This window comes from Muntiacus reevesi, chromosome 6 (genome assembly GCF_963930625.1).
Source record: "Muntiacus reevesi chromosome 6, mMunRee1.1, whole genome shotgun sequence".
Taxonomy (NCBI): Eukaryota; Metazoa; Chordata; class Mammalia; order Artiodactyla; family Cervidae; genus Muntiacus; species Muntiacus reevesi.
The window spans coordinates 92962920-92983435 of record NC_089254.1 but is presented as its reverse complement, the minus strand read 5'-3'; the positions used below and the strand labels follow the sequence as shown (position 1 = coordinate 92983435).

The following is a 20516-nucleotide window of genomic DNA, read 5'->3' as shown; positions in this document are numbered from 1 at the left end:
CTCACAACCACCAGGTAAGATGGGCATTGCTGTGTTCTGTGCTTAGTCGCTTCAGTTGTGTTCAATTCTTGGTGACCTGGACAGTAGCCTGGATAGTAGCCCACCAGGCTCCTCCGTCCATGGGGATTCTCCAGGCAAGAATACTGGAGTGGTTTGTCATGCCTTCTTCCAGAGGATCTTCCCGATCCAGGGATCGAAGCCAGGTCTCCCGTATTGCAGGCGGATTCTTTACCATATAAGTCACCAGGGAAGCAAGATGGGCATTACTGCTCCCATCTTCACCTATAATAAGAAACCTGTTGTCTTCTTAGCTGAGCTGATTAGTGGCTGAGCCAAGACTGAGTACTAGAACTTCCTGAGTCCAAGTTCAGTTCAGTCGCTCAGTCGTGTCCGACTCTTAGCGACCCCATGGACAGCAGCAGGCCAGGCCTCCCTTTCATCATCAACTCCCTGAGTCCGGAGTTCTTCTCAAAAGGTAGAGAAGGAAGTTCAGAAAATTTGCACTTTCTCCCAATTCAGGAGAATTGTCAGATCCTAGAACACTTCTATTTATCAATCACAGGTGTGTTGTTCTAGTACCCTCAGCTGTGAGTTTGCCCTGAAGAGGATGGACGAATCCCTTTCGTAGCCTTTGGCTGCCTCACGGGAAACAACATTGACAGCGTTGGAACTTCACTTCCCAGAAAGCTTCGCGGCTCGCTACTGTGCGAGGCATGACGGGTACCTCGCCTTTCTCTCCGATTGAGCTACCCGGCAGAAGTGGAGTACGTCGTAGCCTGACGTACGGGCGCGCGCCATTCTGGGAAGTGTAGTCTAGCCTGGACTCGGACGCCCCCTCGTATGAATGGGGCTCTGGTTGACGGCGAACTACAGCTCCTTGACCGGCAGCGTTGGTGGCAGCCGCTGGGAAAAGGGAGACCGTTACGACCGCGGGAGAGCGGCGCTCCAGGACGGTGGTGATGTTCAGTGCCGCGACGAGGCGATAGCCGGGCTTCCTGGGGTAGTGGTCTAGTTGGGCGCTTCCTCTGCGCTCTCGCTCCCCTTCCCCTGCCCTGGCCATGCGACCGGCCTTCGCGGTGGGCCTGGTTTTCGCAGGCTGCTGCAGTAACGTGATCTTCCTAGAGCTCCTGGCCCGGTGAGTGACCCCCGCCGGTCGCACAAAAGAAGCGGGAGAAGGGGCGCCCCCGAGCGCCGCAGCCCTGCCCCCCACCCCCACCCCCCGGCCCCGTCTTGTTGCCGTTCCCTCCCGGAGGCGCGCGGGGGCCGGGATGGAACCGCCTGCGCCCGGGTCTGCTCTGGACTACCTGGGACCTCTCTGAATTGGCTGATCCGTCATCCTATGAACCGTCAGCTCTCCTGCCCAACAGTTTCTCAGCATCTCTCGAGGGCAACCCTCGGGGTGTTTGCTGTCGTCACCCCCCGTTTCATACCTTGGAGGATTGAAGCCTGTAGAGTTTCCCACCCGCCAAGGTCGAAGGGAGCTCGTGGCAGAAGCCAAGATCCCCCCGAGTTCTTCTCGATTCCTGCTGGTGCCTCTTGTATGACTTGAGCAAAGCTTGGACTTAAAAAGCAGTCTGACTTGGTTTACGCTGTAAAGAAAGTTTCAGTTATATTAAAGTAGGCTGCAAAGCATTTGTTTTATTGGCCTTAGAGATGGTTATGATACTTCGCCCAGCATACCTCTTGGGGATGTAGTAGAACGAATTCTTAGACAGAAAGTGGTCTAACTGACAGGACATAGACTTTCCAGCATTAAGATACTATTAAATAAATTAGAAAGCTTGCAATTTGAGGCGTAAAACTTTATAAATTAAGAATGGTTATGACACTTTCCCAAAGGACACTGCTGCTGCTGCTAAGTCGCTTTAGTCGTGTCCGACTCTTAGATACCCCATGGACTGCAACCTACCAGGCTCCTCCGTCCATGGGATTTTCCAGGCAAGAGGACTGGAGTGGGGTGCCATTGCCTTCTCTGTCCAAAGGACACTAGGGTAGCTTTACTGAGGTGGCACACAAACAGTGTTAAGTAACAACGTGCAAAGGTCATTGAGCAGAAACTGTTACAGAAAAGGCGACAGGTGGACTGGAAAAGCTCAAGCCTGAAAATCTCATGAGTTTCAGCCTTTGGCTCTGTCATTCCCCTGGCTGTGTGACGTTTTCAAGTTATTTAGCCTCTCTGGGCTTCCCTTTTTCCACCTATAAAATAATATTTGTGCTGTTTAACACCTTGTTTTAAAATCTGCACAATTATCTCCATTGCCCATCAGAACAATCTTATGTACAAGATAGATCAACAATTATATTCTCTGTTTTACTGAAAGTGAAACACGTCCCAAGAAATTAGGTCCTCGTTTATCACTTGTAAGTGGCGGAACCAGAACTGGAACCCAAGAATCTAAACTCCTCGTCCAAGATCTTTTTCAGCCTTCCTGTTATTTTTAAACTGGTGCAGCCCATAGTTTTGGCCACCCAATTCCTCATGTGGTGCCTATGAGACTTGTATTTTGTTTTCATGACACTATTGATTGATTAAGTTATTCTGAAGCAATCAGTTTACTTACGGGAATTCTGTGGGGTTAATTTTTGCAATTACAGAGCTTGAAATTTTATTATGCAAAAAGTGTTGATAAAGATCTGTCATTTGTCATTCTTGGGAGTAAGTGTTGAGGGATATGAAAATGAAAGGAAAAGATGCATCCAGCTGTCAGCTGGTACACTTCAAAGGAAGGTCACTTTGGAAATTGGTTTAAAAATATAAAAATGTGATGAAATCAGGTCAGCCATGGAAATGAAGGTCAGAGAATAATAGTGTGTTTATGTTGAATATGCCATTAAATTAAATCTTTCCAAAGGCTGTATGACATCAGAATATGCTAGCAACTGAGAGCCTTTTTTTTTTTTTAACCAGTTGTGAGCCCTTAGCTTAATTATTTAGTCTTTCTGAGTCTGTTCTCTGAGCTGTGAAAGGATAGTGATAGCTCTGCCAGCCTCACAGGGTTTTGAAGGATTAAATGCCTGAAGCTCATATTCGGTTTGTTCCCCTTCTAACAACTTTTGTTTCAGTATTCGTATACCCATTTTATTGGGCTTCCCAGGTGGCTCAGTGGTAAAGTATCCGGCTGCAATTTAGGAGATGAGGGTTCCATCCCTTGGTCAGGAAGATGCACTGGAGGAGTGCATGGCAACCCACTCCAGTATTCTTGCCTAGAGAATCCCATGAGGAGCCTGGTGGGCTACAGTCCATGGGGTTGCAGAGTTGAACATGACTTAGTGATAAACAACAACTCTGTTTTATTATCTGTTCCTGAAAAGTTGTGGGTAAATATAACTGTACAGAATGTTTTTCTGCATTATTCATTTGAATGTTTGCATACAATGGTAAGGGGTACATTTGCTAATTTATTGAGTGGGGCCCCAGACTGAATAGCAGTTTTTTCCTAATTTGCTTGGGCAACTCCAACTTAATCATGTTTTAGATTGAGAAAATAAGAACTGGTTGGGCTAGATAGGCTTCGAGGTTCTTTGTAGATTTGGCTTCCCATAATTCGTAACTCTTATCTTGGGACATCATAGTGGAAAGCTAATAAAATTTTGTAGAGCAGGCACTGTGCTTCCTCTATGGTTTTCTTGAAATCATTAGGTATGGAACACCAAGTATGAATGGAAATACTAAAGTGACTTGTAAAGTGAGCATTTTTAACCATTCTCTTCCAAATTGGAAAACAAATTTAGGTTTTTCTTTCTGATTTCGTACCTATGATTGGGACCTATAATAAAATACAAAGCACCCATGCAGTGTATAGGGCAAGCATGAAGTAGTGAATGAGTGCCTTGACCTTCCTTCTGAGAGAGTTCACCTTCTACTTCAGAATCAAGATACACATCAGTTCCCTATCTAGGTGAAGTGTCTTAGATCAGGAAAACAATCTGAAACATTTTCTTTTTGTCATTTTATTTTTTAATCAAGTGCCTAATGTAAAATCCAATAAGGACATTTTCTAAAAGTAAAACTTTGGATTCTTGCCAAAGAGAATTCAAACAGAAATGATTTGCAGTTAGTGATTATAATTCCTGAGGAATAAAGTTCAAGAAAATAAGTGATTTAGGGGAAAAAGATCTAGGTTTGTACTCTGATGTTTTCAAATGAATCATTCAAGTTAAATTGTTCCATCAGTAGCTATACAGCATTGTGTTCTTGAAAAGTTCTGTAAATTGATTTCTTAAAAATTGAATTATGTGGGCACATTAGGGAGATATAAAAATCCTATGGAAATAGAGACAACGATTAGATTGTTAACGGGAGGGGGAAATGGGGACTGATTCCTAATGGATATGGAATTTCTTTTGGAATGTCCTAAAATTAAATAATGGAAATGACTGCACAACTCTAAATATACTAAAAACCACTGAATAAAAAAAAAAAGTGTGTAGGGGGGGGACCTTCTTGGTGGTGCAGTGGCTAAGACTCAGCACTCCCAGTGCAGGGGCACGAGTCGATCCCTGGTGGGGGAACTAAGATCCCACATGCCACGTGGCAAAAAAGAAAAAAGTAATAACAATGATAATAATAAATAGAGTAATAATAAAATGCAAACACCATTTATTTGCTGGGTAGCCCTGAGAGACTTACTAACTCAGTGTCATATGGCCCTCAGTCTCTTTAGCAATGAACTGGGCATAATAATACCTACTGTGGAGACAGGTATTATTATAAAATAACACCCATGAAGCCAACAAATCAAGGTAATAAACATATCCATCACCTCTAAAATTTCCTTGTGTTCTTTTTTATGATAAGAACACTGAACATAAGATGTACCCTCTTAACAAATCCCAAGGTGTACAATACGGAATTGTTAACCATATGTACTACAATGCACAGGTATGTTTTGAACTTACTCACTTTGTATAACTGAAAACTTATACCCGTTAAACAGCAGGTCCCCATTTTCCCTTCCCCCTTGACCTTGGCAGTCTCCATTCTGTTGTCTGCTTCTGTAAGTTTGATTTTAGATGCTTCATGTGAGAGGAGTCATGCAGTATTTGCCCTTTTGTGAATGACTGACTTCATTTAGCATGTCTTCCACGTTGTTGCAAATGATATCATTTCCTTCTTTTTTAAGGTTGAATAATATTGTATGTTTATACCACATTTTCTGTGTCTATTCACCTGTCCATGGACATTTCAGTTGTTTCTGTATCATCATTGCAAATAGTGCTGCAGTGAATATGGGGGTATGGCTATGCTTTCAAGATCTTGATTTCAATCATTTATTTTTAACATTTAAAAAAATTGAAATATAGTTGATTTCTAACGTGCCGATCTCTGCTGTTCAGCAAAGTGACTCAGTTATACACATACATACATTTTTGTGGGGGTGGGGGAGCGCTTCCCTTGTAGCTCAGTAGGTTAAGAATCTTAACTTACCTGCAATGCAGGAGACCCGGGTTTGATTCCTGGATTGGAAAGATCCCCTGGAGAAGGAAATAGCTACCCACTCCAATATTCTTGCCTGGAGAATCCCATTGACAGAGGAGCCTGGTAGGCTACAGTCCATGGGGTTGCAAGAGTCGGACATCACTTAGCGACTAAACCACCAACCACTACCACATATGTGTTTTTAAATATTCTTTTCCATTATGGTATATCCCAGACGACTGGATATAGTTCCCTGTGTTATACAGTAGGACCTTGTTATTTATCCATTCTATGTATAATAGTTTGCATCTGCTAACCCCAAACTCCTCAGTCCATCCCTCTTCTCCCCTCCCCGTTAGCAATCACAAATCTGATCTCTATGTCTGTGATTCTATTTCTGTTTTATAGATGGGTTCATTTTTGCCACTTTTAGATTCCACATATAAATGATGTCATATGGTCTTTCTCTTTCTGACTTCACTTAGCATGATATTCTCTAGTTGCATCCACGTTGCTGCAAATGGCATTATTTTGTTTGTTTTTTTATGGCCAAATAATATTCCACTGTATGTGTGTACTATGTTCTTCTTTATCCATTCATCTGTTGATGGACATTTAAGTTGTATCCCTGTCTTAGCTATTGTGAATGGTGCTGCTTTGAACATTGGCGTATGTATATCTTTTTGATTTAGAGTTATCTCTGGATGTATGCACAGGAGTGGGTTTGCTGGAACATAAGTCTGTGTTTAATTTTCTGAGGAACCTCCATACTGTTTTGCATTGTGGTTGCACCAACTTATATTCCCACCAACAGTATAGGAGAGTTCCCTTTTCTCCACACCCTCTTCAGCATTTGTTTTTGTAGACTTAATGATGGGTCATTCTGACTGGTGTGAGGTGGTACCTCATTGTAATTTTGATTTGCATTTCTCTAATAATTAGTGATGGTGAATATTTTTTTATGGACCATCTGTATGTCTTCTTTGGAGAATTGTCTACTAAGGTCTTCTGTCCATTTCTTGATTGGGTTGTTTTCTTTGTTGTTGGGTTATATGAGCTGTTTGTATGTTTTGCAGATTAAGCCCTTGTATGGCACATCATTTGCAAATGATGCTACGGTTTTCATTCTGTAGATTTTTTTTTTTTTTTTTTAACGGTTTCCTTTGCTCTGCCAAAGCTTGTAAGGTCACATTTGTTTATTTTTATTTCTGTTGCCTTGGGATATTTACCTAAGAAAACATTGGTATGATTTATGTGAGAAAATGTTTTGCCTATGTTCTCTTGTTTTATAGTATCATGTCTTATGTTTAAGACTTTAAGACATTTTGAGTTTATTTTTGTGCGTGGTATGAGGTTGTGTTCTCATTTCATTGATTTATATGCAGTTGTTCAACTTTCCCAGTACCACTTGCTGAAGAGACTGTCTTTTTCCCATTTTATATTCTTGTCTCCCTTGTCAAAGATTAATTGACTGTAGGTGTGTGGGTTTATTTCTGGGTTCTCTTTTCTGGTCCATTGATCTGTATATATGTTTTTGTACCAACACCACACTGTTTTGATTACTCTGTGTTAGTTGCTCAGTTGTGTCTGACTCTTTGTGACCCCATGGACTGTAGCCCGCCAGGCTCCTCTGTCCGTGGAATTCTCCAGGCAAGAACACTGGAGTGGGTTGCCATGCCCTCCTGCAGGGTTTGATTACTGTAGCTTTTTATTAACAGTATTGTCTGAAGTCTGGAAGAGTTATATCTCTGGTTTCACCCCCCTCCCGCACCCCCCCACCCCCCCACTTAGGATTGCTTTGGCAATTCTGGGTCTTTTATGGTTCCATATACATTTTGGGGTTATTTATTCTTGTTCTGTGAAAAATATCATGAGTAGTTTTATAGGGATCACATGAAATCTGTAGATTGCTTTGGATAGTATTGCCATTTTAACAATATGAATTCTTCCCAATCAAGAGCATGTAATAGTCTCCAATTTCTTTGAATCCTCTTTGATTTCCTTTATTAGTGTTTTATAGTTCTCGGCATATAAGTCTTTTACCACCTTGGTCAGGTTTATTCCTATTTTTTTGTTTTGTTTTGTGGTGTGATTTTTTTTTAAAGTTTTTTTTTTCCTACATTCTCTTTATTATTTCCTTGTTTGTATAAAGAAATGCAATTGATTTCTGAATGTTAATCTTGTATCCTGCACTTTGCTGAATTCATTTATTAGATCTAGTAACTTTTGTGTGGAGATCTTAGAGTTTTGTATATATAGTTTCATGGCATCTGCATATAGTGACAATTTTTATCTTTCCTTCTGATTTGGATATTTTTTTATTTCTTTGATTGCTGTGGCTATACAGCAATACAATGTTAAATAAAAGTGGTGAGAGTGGGCATCCTTGTCTTATTCCAGATTTTAGCAAGAAAGCTTTCTTGCTAAAAGTATTATATTGAGTCCTGCTGCTGCTGCTGCTGCTGCTACTAAGTCACATCAGTTGTGTCTGACTCTGTGCGACCCCATAGATGGCAGCCCACCAGGCTCCTCTGTCCCTGGGATTCTCCAGGCAAGAACACTGGACTGGGTTGCCATTTCCTTCTCCAACACATGAAAGTGAAAAGTGAAAGTGAAGTTGCTCAGTCGTGTCCGACTCTTAGCAACCCGATGGACTGCAGCCTACCAGGCTCCTCCATCCATGGGATTTTCCAGGCAAGAGTACTGGAGTGGGGTGCCATTGCCTTCTCCGATTATATTGAGTATTGAGTATTAAAATGGCTGTGAGTTTGTCATAAATGACTTCTATTATGTTGAGATATGTTCCCTCTAAACCCACTTTGGTAAGAGTTTTTCTTTTTTTTTTAATCACAAATGTATGTTGAATTTTGTCAAATGCTTTTTCTGTATCTTTTGAGATGATCATGTACTTTTTTACTTTTCTTTTGTTAATGTGTATTACATTGATTTTGCATATGTTGAACCATCCTTGTGAATTTGGGATGAATCCCACTTGGTCATGGTGTATGATCTTTTCTATGTGTTGTTGGATTTGATTTGCTAATATTTTGTTGAGGGTTTTTGCATCTATATTCCTCAGAGGTATTGACCTGCAATTTTCTTTTTTGGTGGTATCTTTTTTCTGATTTTGACATCAGGGTGATGGTAGTTTTGTAAAATGTCTTTGGGAGTGTTCCCTCCTCTTCGAGAAGAATCAGTGTAAGTTCTTCTTTGTGTGTTTGGTAGAATTTGCCTGTGAAGCTGTCTGGTCCTGAAATTTTGTTTATAGGATGTTTTATTTGTTTTTGTTTTTTTTTTTGTTACAGATTCTATTTCACTTCTAGTGATTGGTCTCTTCAAATTATCTATTTCTTGATTCAGTTTTGGTGGGCTGTATGTTTATAGAAAGTTGTCTGTTTCTTCTGGGCTTTTACCTGTGTTGGCGTGTAATTGTTTATAGTATTCTGTTTAGGTTTTTATGTGTTTCTGTGTTATCAGTTGTGATTTCTCCCTTTTCATTTCTTACTTGGTCTCTTCTCTCTTTAATTCTTGGTGATCCTGGCCAGAGGTTTGTCAGTTTTGTTCACCCTTTCAAAGAACCAGCTCTTGATTTTATTGATTTCTTTTTTCTGCTGCCCTTTTAATTTCTATTTTATTTATTCCCTCACTAATCTTCCATGGTGGCTCAGATGGCAAAAAAATCTGCCTGTAATGGGGAGACCTGGGTTCAATGCCTGGGTTGGGAAGATACCCTGAGGAAGGGAATGGCTACTTACGCCAGTAGAACTTCTTGGAGAATTCCATAGGCAGAGAAGCCTGGCAGGCTACCATCATGGGGTCTCAACGAGTCAGACACAACTGAGCAACTTTCACACACAGTCTTTATTATTTCCTTCTTCTGACTTTAGATTTTGTTTGTTCTTCTTTTTCTAATTACTTTAGGTGGTAGGTTATTATTTCAGATTTTTCTATTATTTTCAGGAAGGCCTGTATCACTGTGAATTTCCCTCTAGGAACTGCTTTTAGTACATTCTATAGATTTTTGTATGGTTTTATTTTCATTGTCATTTGTTTCAAGGTATTTTTAAATTTCCTTTTTGATTTCCTCACTGACCCATTTGTTTTTTTGTATGTTGTTTAGTCCCCATATAATTGTTTGTTTTCTCATTTCTTTTCTTGTATTTGATTTATAGTTTCATGCTGTTGTGGTCCGACAAGATGCTTGAAGTAACTTTTTTTTTTTTTCAACGAAATTCTTTATTTCACTAGAAATCGCTTTATTGATGAAATCACCAGGAATTTTCAACACAAGATTTAACATCTTAATATCCACCAAGGCCTGGGCTCTGGGGTTTGCTCTGCCTCTCCCAGTCCTTAAAGGGGTTTAGAGAGAGATGTCATTAGCAGAGATCAAGTAAGGTGGTTGGAGGTCCTCTTTTCCCAGTCATTGGACAGGCTGCTCAATTCTTGTCCAGAGTAGGAAAGAGCCAGTATTTCAGAGTAGTCTAATAAGAATTTGACATTGCATTTTAATCTCTCATAACAGTTTCAATTTATCAACAGTATTGGTCCAAACTTATTTGCTTCTGATCCAAGTGTTTTTCATTTTGCAATTTACTTTTGGTGTCCATGTAATTTTAATAAATAATCTCACTCCTTGTGAAAAAATCAATTAACCCTGTGCCAAGAAAAATATCTCAAACCTGAATAATCTCATCTTGCTCTTGGAAAGAGGAAACAGGGGGTTTCCTGCTCTTTTTCCACTCAAGAGATGAACAAATCTACTACCCCTTGGAAGTCCAAAATGTTACTCCTGGCCTTGGAACCTGCAGTTTTTGATGGGCTGATTCAAATTACCTAAGAAAAGCAGCTGGAAGTACTAAGTAGGCAGCCTTCTTTGGAAATTTCATCCTAAAATGAACTCTAGAGAATGGTCCATGCTTGTGTACAACTTCTGCTTTCCATCTCACAAGCCAGGCTCAGAGGAGGCACCGGAGTTCTCAGGAGCAAGAGCAGCAGCGGTGGCCTCACAAGGTAGGGCCTCAATAAGTGAGGCTTGTCAATGATCCGGGCTGTTTGGTTTCCCTTTTCAACAATACTGACAATCCAGGCTTGACGACCTTCTCCATACTTTGAAGATTTGATTTCTGAACAAAAGTGAGCTGCCTCTTCTCTTGGCAGATACATCAGTAGCCCTCCAGAAGTTTCTGCTGAGGTTCCTTGCAGGAAACCAGAGCACCTGCTGGCCTGGCTGATGGCAGCCAAGTTGGCAATGATGGGCAGATTACAAATGACAAAAGACACTTCATTTCTCTTTTCTTTTACAAGGTTCTGAGAGTGACCTAGAATGCCAAAGCCAGTGATATCTGTGGCTGCGTGGGCATTAAAACATGTGCATTTATTTGTCTGGCAGCAATGCTATTGAGGGTAGCCATGTTGAACATAGCTTCCTGATAGCCCAGCTCTACCTCTTCTCTGGAGAATACCGTCTTTTTCTTATTCCATCCTTCAGGATTACCCAGCCATTGGTGGGCATTGACAGGCAACTTGGGTTCCTAAGGGTTTAGTTAACACAAGCACATCCCCAACAGCCCTCTGTCAGGCAGGATGAATTCATTTGGTTGACATACCCAGTGGCAACTCCACTGATGATAATACCACCGTTTGCCCATCAGTCACTGCAGTCCCTCCTTCCTCAGCAGCATCCTGAAAGCCTTTGATCATGAGTGGTGTGGACTTTTCTCACTCCTCCTCAGGCATTCTCTGACACTGAGTAGCAAAAACATGTTGTCACACTCAGTAATGCCCATGGTGTAGAGGTCACTCAGCACGCTGGCGCAGGCGATGGGCCCCATCACTGTAGGGATCTTCCACCAAGGGGTAAAAGAGGTCGGTGGTCTGCACCAGGGACAGGCCCTCCGTGCCTCAGGGGTATGACGCAGGAGTCCATCCCAATGCGGAGGGTGGGGAAGGGCGGGCTGGGTTCTGCCCTCGCGGGGCAGATCTGCTTCCTGGGCCGTCTCTTCAAGGCCTCCGACCAGGCCCTGGCCTGGCGCTGGTCGCACTTCCGGTCGCGTCAGTCCCGCCAAGAGTTTGAGCAGCGTCTCCTGGGGGACCTCCAGGCTCAGCCCTTCATGCCAAAGCCAGTGAGCCGCCAGCTCCTGCTGCGACTCAACGCCTGGGGCTCGAAGGGCCGGTAGCTCGAGAAGCCCCGGCCCAGAGGCAAGCCCGCCGGGCCTGCGGAGCCTTCTCCCCCACGGCCATCGCTCCCATAGCCTCTCCGCCGGTGCCTGTCGCTGCAGCTTCCGCCATCACGCCTGCCCGGCAGGGAGGGGAAAAAGAAGATGGAGGAGGGGAGGTCCATTTTACTTTCCACTCCAGTTAGCAAGGCGTAACAGATATCACCACAGAGAGTCTGTCTGGCACGACTCGCGCAGCCCAACTGCCGCCACACCACGCGCTCCAGGGCCTCTTTCTATACTCTGAAACTTGCTGAGGTTAGTTTGTGCCCTAGTGTGTGGTCAATCCTAGGGAACGTTTCATGTGCACTTGAAAAGAATATGTTTTCTTTTTTGGGGAAGAAGGCGGTTATAATGTCCTGAAAAACGTCAGTTCTATTGTATTGTTTAGGATCTCTGTTGCCTTACTGATTTTCTGTCTAGAAGATCTGTCCATTGATGTGAGCGAGAAGTTAAAGTCTCCTACTGTTGTATGCTCATCAATTTCTCCTTTTATGTCAGTGTTTGCTTTATGTATTTGAGTGCTCCTATATTAGGTGCATATATGTGGGTGAATGTAAAATACTTGTATTGATCCTTTAATCATTATATAGTGTTCCTCTTCATCTTTGTTTAGAGCCTTTGCTTTAAGGTCTATTTTATCTGATATGAGTATTGCAACTCCTTTTCTTGTCATTTCCATTTGTATGAAGTATGTTTTTTCCATCCCCTCACTTTCAGTCTGTGTGTGTCCTTTGCCCTAAGATGGGTCTCATTCTGTAGGCAGAATATTGTAGGCTCTTGTTTTTTAATCCAGTCTGCCAGTTTGTGTCTTTTGATTGAAGCATTCAGTTCATTGACATTTAAGGTAATTATTCATACATATGTATTTATTGTCATTTTAAACTTTGTTTTCCAGTTGATTCTTCTGTTTCTTTTTGTGGTTTGATGTATTTTATGCTTGTGTTCTCTTCTTTTTGGTTTTTGTGAATCTATGTTTTTGATTTGTGGTAGCCCCCCTTTTTTCCCCCAAATGTGTTAACCCCTTCATATTGCTTTAGATTGCTTTAGGTTATAGGCTCAAACACACTTTTTAAAAAAATCTGTATTTTCTTATTCTCCTTGCCTACATTTTCTGATTTTGGTGTCTTTTTTTACATTTACATTTTACATTTTTACATTTCCTTGTGTTGATCATCACTTTCACAAGTAGGTTTTTGTTTTGTTTTTTTTAATCTGTGTACTGTCCAATTTAAATGATTTATTTTCTAATTGTGATTTCCTCCTTCCTATATCTTCTTGCTTTTTTTCTATTTGGAGAAGCCCTTTCAATATTTCTTTGGGGATAGTTTTTTAAATTGCTGTATTTGTTTAGTTTTTGCTTGTCTGAGAAATTCTTTGTTTCTTCTAATGATGATCTTGCTGGGTAGAGTAATCTAGGCTACCGATTTTTTCCCTTTCAAGACTTTGAATATGTTTTGTCACTCCCTTCTGACCTTCAGTGTTTCTGTGGAGAAATCAGCTCATAGCCTAATGGGGGATTCCCTTCTGACCTTCAGTGTTTCTGTAGAGAAATCAACTCATAGCCTAATGGGGGGTTCTGTTACAATTAGCTTGTTTTAAAAAGTAATTTTATTTATTTGTTTTTGGCTTTGCTGGGTCTTTGTTGCTGTACGGGCTCTCTCTAGTTGCAGTGAGCAGGGGCTTCTCTCTAGTTGCGGTGCAAGGGCTTCTCATTGTGGTGGCTTCTCTTGTTGTAGAGTGCAGGCCTTAAAGTGCAGGCTTCAGTAGTTGTGACCCTCAGGCTCTAGAGCACGGACTCAGTAGTTGTGGTACGTGGGCTTAGTTGCCCTGCATCATATGGGATCTTCCTGGATCAATTCTTTATCACTGAGCCACCAGGGAAGCCCTATAGCTGACTGTTTGTTTTTCTCTTTCTGTCTTTAGAAATCTCTCTTTAGCTTTAGCCATTTTTATTAAAATGTCTTGGTCTAGGTCTGTTTGGGTTTATCTTGTTTGGAACTCTCTGTGCTTCCTGTATCTGGATATCTGTTTCCTTCTTTAGGTTTGGAAAGTTTTCAGCCATAATTTCTCCAAATACATTTTCAATCCCCTTTTCTCTTCTCCTTCTAGAATCCCTATTATATATAGATTGATGATTGGCATGCTTTAAATTATCTCACAAGTCTTTTATATTGCTTTCATTTTTTCCCCCCCAATTTGGCTTCCTGTCTGCTGTTTTGATTGGGTAATTTCCATTATTCTGTTTTCCAGGTCACTTATTCTTTCTTCTGCATGATACATTCTGCGTGTCCATTGCCTTTAGTGCCACTTTTGTCTTGGCAAGTGAATTTTAAATTTTTTTTGCCTCTTTATGTTTCTAGTTCCTTTTTACAGTAATTTGCATTTCTGTCAATAGCCTTTCTTCATTTCTCCAGTATTTTCATTACCTCCTTCATGAACTTGGTGTCTTTTAGACTGAAGAGATCTATGTCATTGTTCTTTCAGGGGAATCTTCTTGGTCTTTTAATTGGGAGTGTTTCTTCTGCTTCTTCATTTTGCTTATATCCCTCTTACTCTGTGAGTTTTGGAAAAAAACAACTATCTACTGTAGTCTTGGAGGGCTATTTATATGTGGGAGCATCCCTGCATAGCTTTTGTGAGTTTAATATTTTCTGGCAGGAGGGCTGTTTCGGGTTTGGGTGGAGTCTCTTTCCTCAGGACTCCTAGAGTCCGAGTAGCCTGTGGCCTGCCTCCTGAGCGTGTACTCGGAGAAAGAAGCTCCTCTGGTGGGCCCACCCCCTCCTCACACACCTCCCAACAACGGCCTTACTTCTCTGGTGGGCCCAGGCATCTTCCCATACTCCCTTGCTTGTGGCACACCACATCCTAGCCAGCCCCCTCAGGCTGTCTGCACGCAGCCAACCCCAGTCCTCTCCCCAGAGTCTGAGCTCCGGAACCGGAGCCTCGCTCTCCAGCCCCCACCCACCCCAGTAGGGGAGCATCTCAGTCTGGGGAGGGCTGGGCAACACTGCCCGTCTCTGCGGGCCTCTGTCTGCTTTGCCCTTCCTTCACAGACAGGTCGCTGTGCTCTCCTCCAGGACTCCAGAGCTCCCCCTCTGTCCTGGCTGATCTCCCTGCTAGAGAGGGCCTTTCCCAAGGGCAGGAACCTTTCCTCCTTCACAGCCTCCCTCTCAGGCGGTCAGCTTCCCATCTCGATTCCTTTCTCTTTTCTCTCTATGTCCCACCCAGTTACATGGAGATTTCCTTGCCCTTTTGAAAGTCTGAGGTCGTCTGCCAGTGTTCAGTAGGTGTTCCGTGAGAATTGTTCCACACATAGATGTATTTTTGATGTATTTGTGGGAGAAAGTGAGCTCCACGTCCTACTCCTCCGCCATCTTGATCCAGTCCTGTTATGATGCCCTTTAAAACATCCTGTGAAGAATAATACTTTTAAAGAGAATCTTTTTTTTTTTTTGAAGTAGTTTCTTTTTAACTTTCATACAATCCTAATATTCTAGGTCATGTTTCCTTCAGTTGCTTGAGTGAAGGCCAGACTCAGTGCCCAGAGACTGGAGGCATGAAGATGAACAGGACACCCTTTAACCATCCAGGAAGAAGGATCAGGGCAGTGGGTTCCTTCTGCCTCTTACTCCATCCATGCTTCTCAGGGATCATGTCTCATTAAGTTGGCAGCTCCCTCCAAGCCAGCACTTAACTGTACATGCAGAATGTTCTCAATAATTATTCATTAGTTGAATTGGTCTAATAGGTGGTAAAGAGGAAATGCAAGGGAAAGCAAGAAGTATAATGAGCCCTTCTTGGACTGAGTCCTATGATTATTGATTTCTCGTTGAATCCTCACTATGACATTAAAAAGACATCACTTCTGTTTTACAGGTGAGAAAACTTGGTCAATATAAATGTCTTTAGAAGAGTTACTATACCTAGGTTGAAGGTATCCTAGTGTTCTACTCTTTGCCTTTTCCCTCTGTCAAGTGCATTTCAGGGACTGGCTTATGTACTCAAGGAGATAGGCATTAGTGCTGTTCCCATTCTGAAGATAAGAAAACTAAACTTAGGGTAATTAACTTCCGCTGTCATCAGGTAAGCGGCAGAGCTGGCTCCTGCGTGTCGCTGTGTGCTTCTAAGCCGTAGGGTCACAAAGAGTCACATGTGACTGTAGCAACTTGGCATACACAGGCTCTCAGCCCCATGGCAGCCCTTAAGACTTGTGCATCTTATACACACACACACCTACACCTCCCAGACCTACCCTAGTGGTTCTCAGCTCTGGGTGCACATTAGGATCTAGTGGGAAGCTTTCAAAAGTACAGGTTCCAGGGCCCCAGCCCACAGGGGAGGGTGGGGCTTCTCAGGCTTATGGGTTTTTAAAGAGCAGCCTAGCCTGAGTCCCTTGTGGTCCAGCTGGTGAAGAATCTGCCTGCAGTGCAGAAGACCCCGCTTTGATTCCTGGGTCTGGAAGATCTGTTGAAGAAGGGATAGGGACTACCCACTCCAGTATTCTTGGGCTTCCCTTGTGGCTCAGTTGGTAAAGAATCTGCCTTCAGTGTAGGAGACCTGGGTTAGGAAGATCCCCTGGAGAAAGGAGAGGCTACCCACTCCAATATTGTGGCCTGGAGAATTCCATGGACTGTATAGTCCATGGGGTCACAAAGAGTCGGACAGGACTGAGTGACTTTCACTTTCATTTCAGCCGGAGTTGAACAGCACTGTGCTAAAGTTCCCTCTCCTATCACTTATGTTTAGGGTCATAGTCTTGATTAGTTCCTTGAATGAGGGGAATGACTTACATGATTATGTATGAATTCCTGCAATGTTCCACCCTGTCCCTCGAACATAAGGAGTACCAAAAGAGATTGTTGAATACAGAGCAGTAGTTTTCAAGGAAACCTTCATAAGCAGTAGAGCCTAGAGAGGAGCAACAGTTCCGCTTCAGATGGAAAGCACAGTGCTATACAGGAATGGCTTATGCTTGGCATTGTTTATTTTCATTTAGTGAATTTAAGGATGAGTCCTTGGGATTGCTATTTTAATATTAATACCACCAATAGGGGCTTCCCTGGTGGCTCAGCAGTAAAGAATGCACCTGCAATGCAGTAGGTGCAGGAGATATGAGTTCAGTCCCTGGGTCGGGAAGATCCGCTGGAGGAGGGCATGGCAACCCACTCCAGTATTCTTGACTGGAGAATCCTGTGGACAGAGGAGCCTGGTGGGCTGCAGTCCATAGCGGGTCACAAAGAGTAGGACACGACTGAGTAACTGAGCACCGACACCACCAGTAGAGAATGGAGTTGTTAATAAATAGCGTTATTTTAATATATAATAGTTGTTAAACCCCTCTACTCACTAGGCTTGAGTACATGTCTTTGGTGAAGATGTGGATACAGAATTGGGAGGCTCTATTTCATAATTTGGGAATAATGGTAACGTGAGGACTGTGGAGGACTCAGGAAAACAAAGACAACTGCTCGCTGTTTCCTTCTTCCAGTGATGGGGCAGCACTACGTGATGCTAAATGAAGCTGAAAACAAACCACACAAATTAAGTAACTAACTTTCACAAAGTGCCTCAAGAGGGATGTCAGAGAATTTTACTACCTTGTAGATTTGTTCCTAAGCGTCACTGTGGAAGATTCCCCAACCCTTACATAGATGAGTGAAGCGGTTTCAGTGAATTCCAGGGATGGACATTGAGTGCCTAGTACATTTGCGTTAAGGATAGTGGAGACTGGTAGACTGTAGCAGTGCTCCTCGGTCTTGTCTTCATCATTGCCCCTCCCCCAACACCCACAAAAGACCCTTTGTAGGCATTTCTTTCCCCCTAGTCATCCCTCTGCAGATACACTATAAATGGACTTACATGCTGTATGTTTATCCTGTGCTTTATACTTAGAAAATGAGTAAGATTTCGCGTCCCTCTCCCCCCAACCAGTTGTTGCCCCCATGGGGTCTCTGTCTCAGGGAGTGTTCTTGTGGTCAACACTGACAGGCGTCTTTGATTGACAGCAGTCTTGGACATTCCTGGTTGGGAGGATATGTAAACATTACAGGTCAAAGTGAAAGTGGCTCAGTTGTGTCACTTTGCGACCCCATGGACTATACAGTCCATGGAATTGTCCAGGCCAGAATACTGGAGTGGGTAGCCTTTCCCTTCTCCAGGAGATCTACCCAACCCAGGGATCAAACCCAGGTCTCCCGCATTACAGGCTGACTCTTTACCAGCTGAGCCACAAGGGAAACTAAATCATTACAGAGACCTGAGTGTATTTCTGTCTCTGGACTTTGTGCCCAAGCTGACAAGGATCTGGACTAAAGCCCTCTTGGTTAAGTGAGGATCCCGATGAGAACCTATGACCAACTTCCTACAGTTCACTGGGAAAGTTGTATCATAGTTCTCGGAATGAGCATTATCAGAGTGGTTCTTCCTCCTGGCCTACTACACCCTCGGAAGCGTGAAGGAAGAAAACGGATGTTCTCTGTGGGTCTGTTGCTGTGTGTGTGAGATCCATGGGATATGAAAACTGAAGTAAAGATGGACAGTGGGTAATAGAAATCCATCTTCCCTCTTATTCTGAACTATCAGTAAAACAAGTCTTAATGCCCTTTATCTCGGTTTTCTGTGCTATTTTTTCTTTCTGTTATCCACTCCACAGGAAACATCCAGGATGTGGGAACATTGTGACATTTGCACAGTTTTTATTTATTGCTGTGGAAGGCTTCCTCTTTGAGGCTGATTTGGGAAGGAAGCGTCCAGCTATCCCAATAAGGTATGGCATGTTGAAGTCTTCTTTTAGCCCCTTTAGAAAACTTAACAGCTTTTCTTCTTGTAACCATATAAAAGGAATGTGAGGCATCCTTTTATAAGATTTATATCAAAGATAGCAGTAGAATAATTCATTTTCTGAATTTAATATGTGGTGAAACTCCAGGGAGCCTATTTTTAGAATACAGTTCCTGCCACAACACTTAAAATAACTCATTTGTGTGTGTGTGTGTCTGTGTATCTTCTGTGTCTGGCATATGGTCAGTTAAAGGCCTAGTGTGATAACCAATTTTTAAGTACTTATGTGTGTTATCCTCCTGATAGTATCCAAATATGGTAAGAGTGGTATTGTCGTTACTTTTAAAAAAACTAATGGCTTTTGGAGATGGAAGTGGTAGTTACACAATTTGTAATATATTGGGTTGGTTTTTCTGTAACCCAAACAAACTTTTTGGCCAACACAATACTAAACACCACTGAATTGTTCACTGTAAAATGGTTGGTTTTTTTGTTATGTGAATTTTACCTCAATCAGAACAAAATGAATGGCAAACTAAGGTAAGATTCTTATTTCCAGACCTCCATCCTTTAGTCCAAATTTGTGTAATTATATTCATGGGGCCAAATAGAAACAGGGCAGATCTTATAATAAGCATTGTATTGAAAAACAGCATTCTTGCTGTGAGATACTTGAAATCAAAGTGTATTTATTATGTTTTAAATTTGATTTTTATTTTATATTGGGGTAGCATTGATTAACAATATATCTGTTTCAGGTGTACAACAAAGTGATTCAGTTACAGATATGTATACCTATACATATATCCATTCTTCTTCAGATTCTTTTCCTGTATAGGCTATTACAGAATATTGAGTAGAGTTCTCTGTGTTGTACATTGGGTCCTGTTGTTCAGTTAAAAAAAAAGACACATGCACACAGAAATGAAGTGTGATCCATCCAGTTGTGAGTATTTAGTAGGATAAATACCCCCGCCCCCCAGTGGCTTTGGTATCTGTATAAAACTTTCTCCTTCCAAGACCAGCATTTACATTAGAGCAGAAGCCCCAACCTTTTTTGATTCCTCTGGGTCTTCTCCTCCTTTCACTATTTATTTCTACTCTGGCAGCCAGTAGCATAGCTCAAGAACATTTCCACTCTCGCTGTGACTTTTATACTAATAGCCTAGCAGGCTGATCTCCTGCCCATCACCTAGCTGTTGGTCCCTCCATGTCAGCTTCCTACCATTGTATTGTAGTACCCACTCTCACAAGCGCTCGGGGTTCACTGCTGGACTCAGAGTGAAGCCCAAACTCCCTAACCTACCTTCAAAGGCTCCCCATGAACTTCCCTAACAACCATGCCCCCATGTGTGCAGTTTGTGCTGGCTATTTTATTTTCTGTCTGTGAAGGCATAATCAAAATCTTGGTCATGTCATTCATCCCCACAAGCAATTTCTAGGCAGTGCAATATGTAGGCAGTGATGTGGAATAGTTGGAATTAATTATCCTGAAAGAACTTGATGAACTCTGTCTCCAAATGGCATCTTTTCAAGACAGGACAAGGAAAATTGGACAAAAAAGCTTGTGAAATCACTAACAGTTTATTATTCAGAAGCTGTGAAATTGCTCTTAGCAGTAACTCTGCACGTGTGTATTACTGGGTTCTGCGTTCATTGTAAAGCTCTTCAAACTTCAAAAACTGGGTTAATGTTGCCCCGGCACGGCTGCCTATGAGGGCAGAGAGCCCTCTACCTCACCAGGAACACAAAACTGGTTCTTGTTAGGGAAGGTAACTTGAGACTCAATGTGTCACATTCTCCAGATGTGCAAAGGGGTAAAAGGATGGGATTCTGTGCTCAAAGACTTCCGACACTTCCTGAAGAATATGGAACCACTTGTCCACGTTTGCCCTTAATTCTTTAGCTCTGCTTTGGGTTGGTCATAAAGTTCATTCAGGTTTTTCTGTAACATCTTGCAAAAAAAAAAAAAAAACCCCAAACAAACTTTTTGGCCAACCCAATACTTCAAATACGAACAAAGCTAGTGGAAGTGATGGAATTCCAGTTGAGCTATTTCTGTTCCTAAAAGATGATGTTGTGAAAGTGCTGCACTC

At 42.3% G+C, this 20516-nt stretch overlaps 1 protein-coding gene and 1 pseudogene across 1 annotated transcript in view; one reads left to right on the top strand and one right to left on the bottom strand.

The window, feature by feature from the left end:
- Nucleotides 1-831: 831 nt before the first annotated feature.
- SLC35B4 (solute carrier family 35 member B4) overlaps nucleotides 832-20516 on the top strand; it is a 40279-nt gene continuing 20594 nt past the window's right edge. The window contains exons 1-2 of the mRNA XM_065939207.1: nucleotides 832-1135; nucleotides 18293-18406. Coding sequence (XP_065795279.1) covers nucleotides 1059-1135; nucleotides 18293-18406 — 191 coding nt within the window. The 5' untranslated portion in view covers nucleotides 832-1058. The remainder of the gene's footprint in view (nucleotides 1136-18292; nucleotides 18407-20516) is intronic.
- On the bottom strand, nucleotides 10365-11710 carry LOC136171155 (selenide, water dikinase 2-like; annotated as a pseudogene).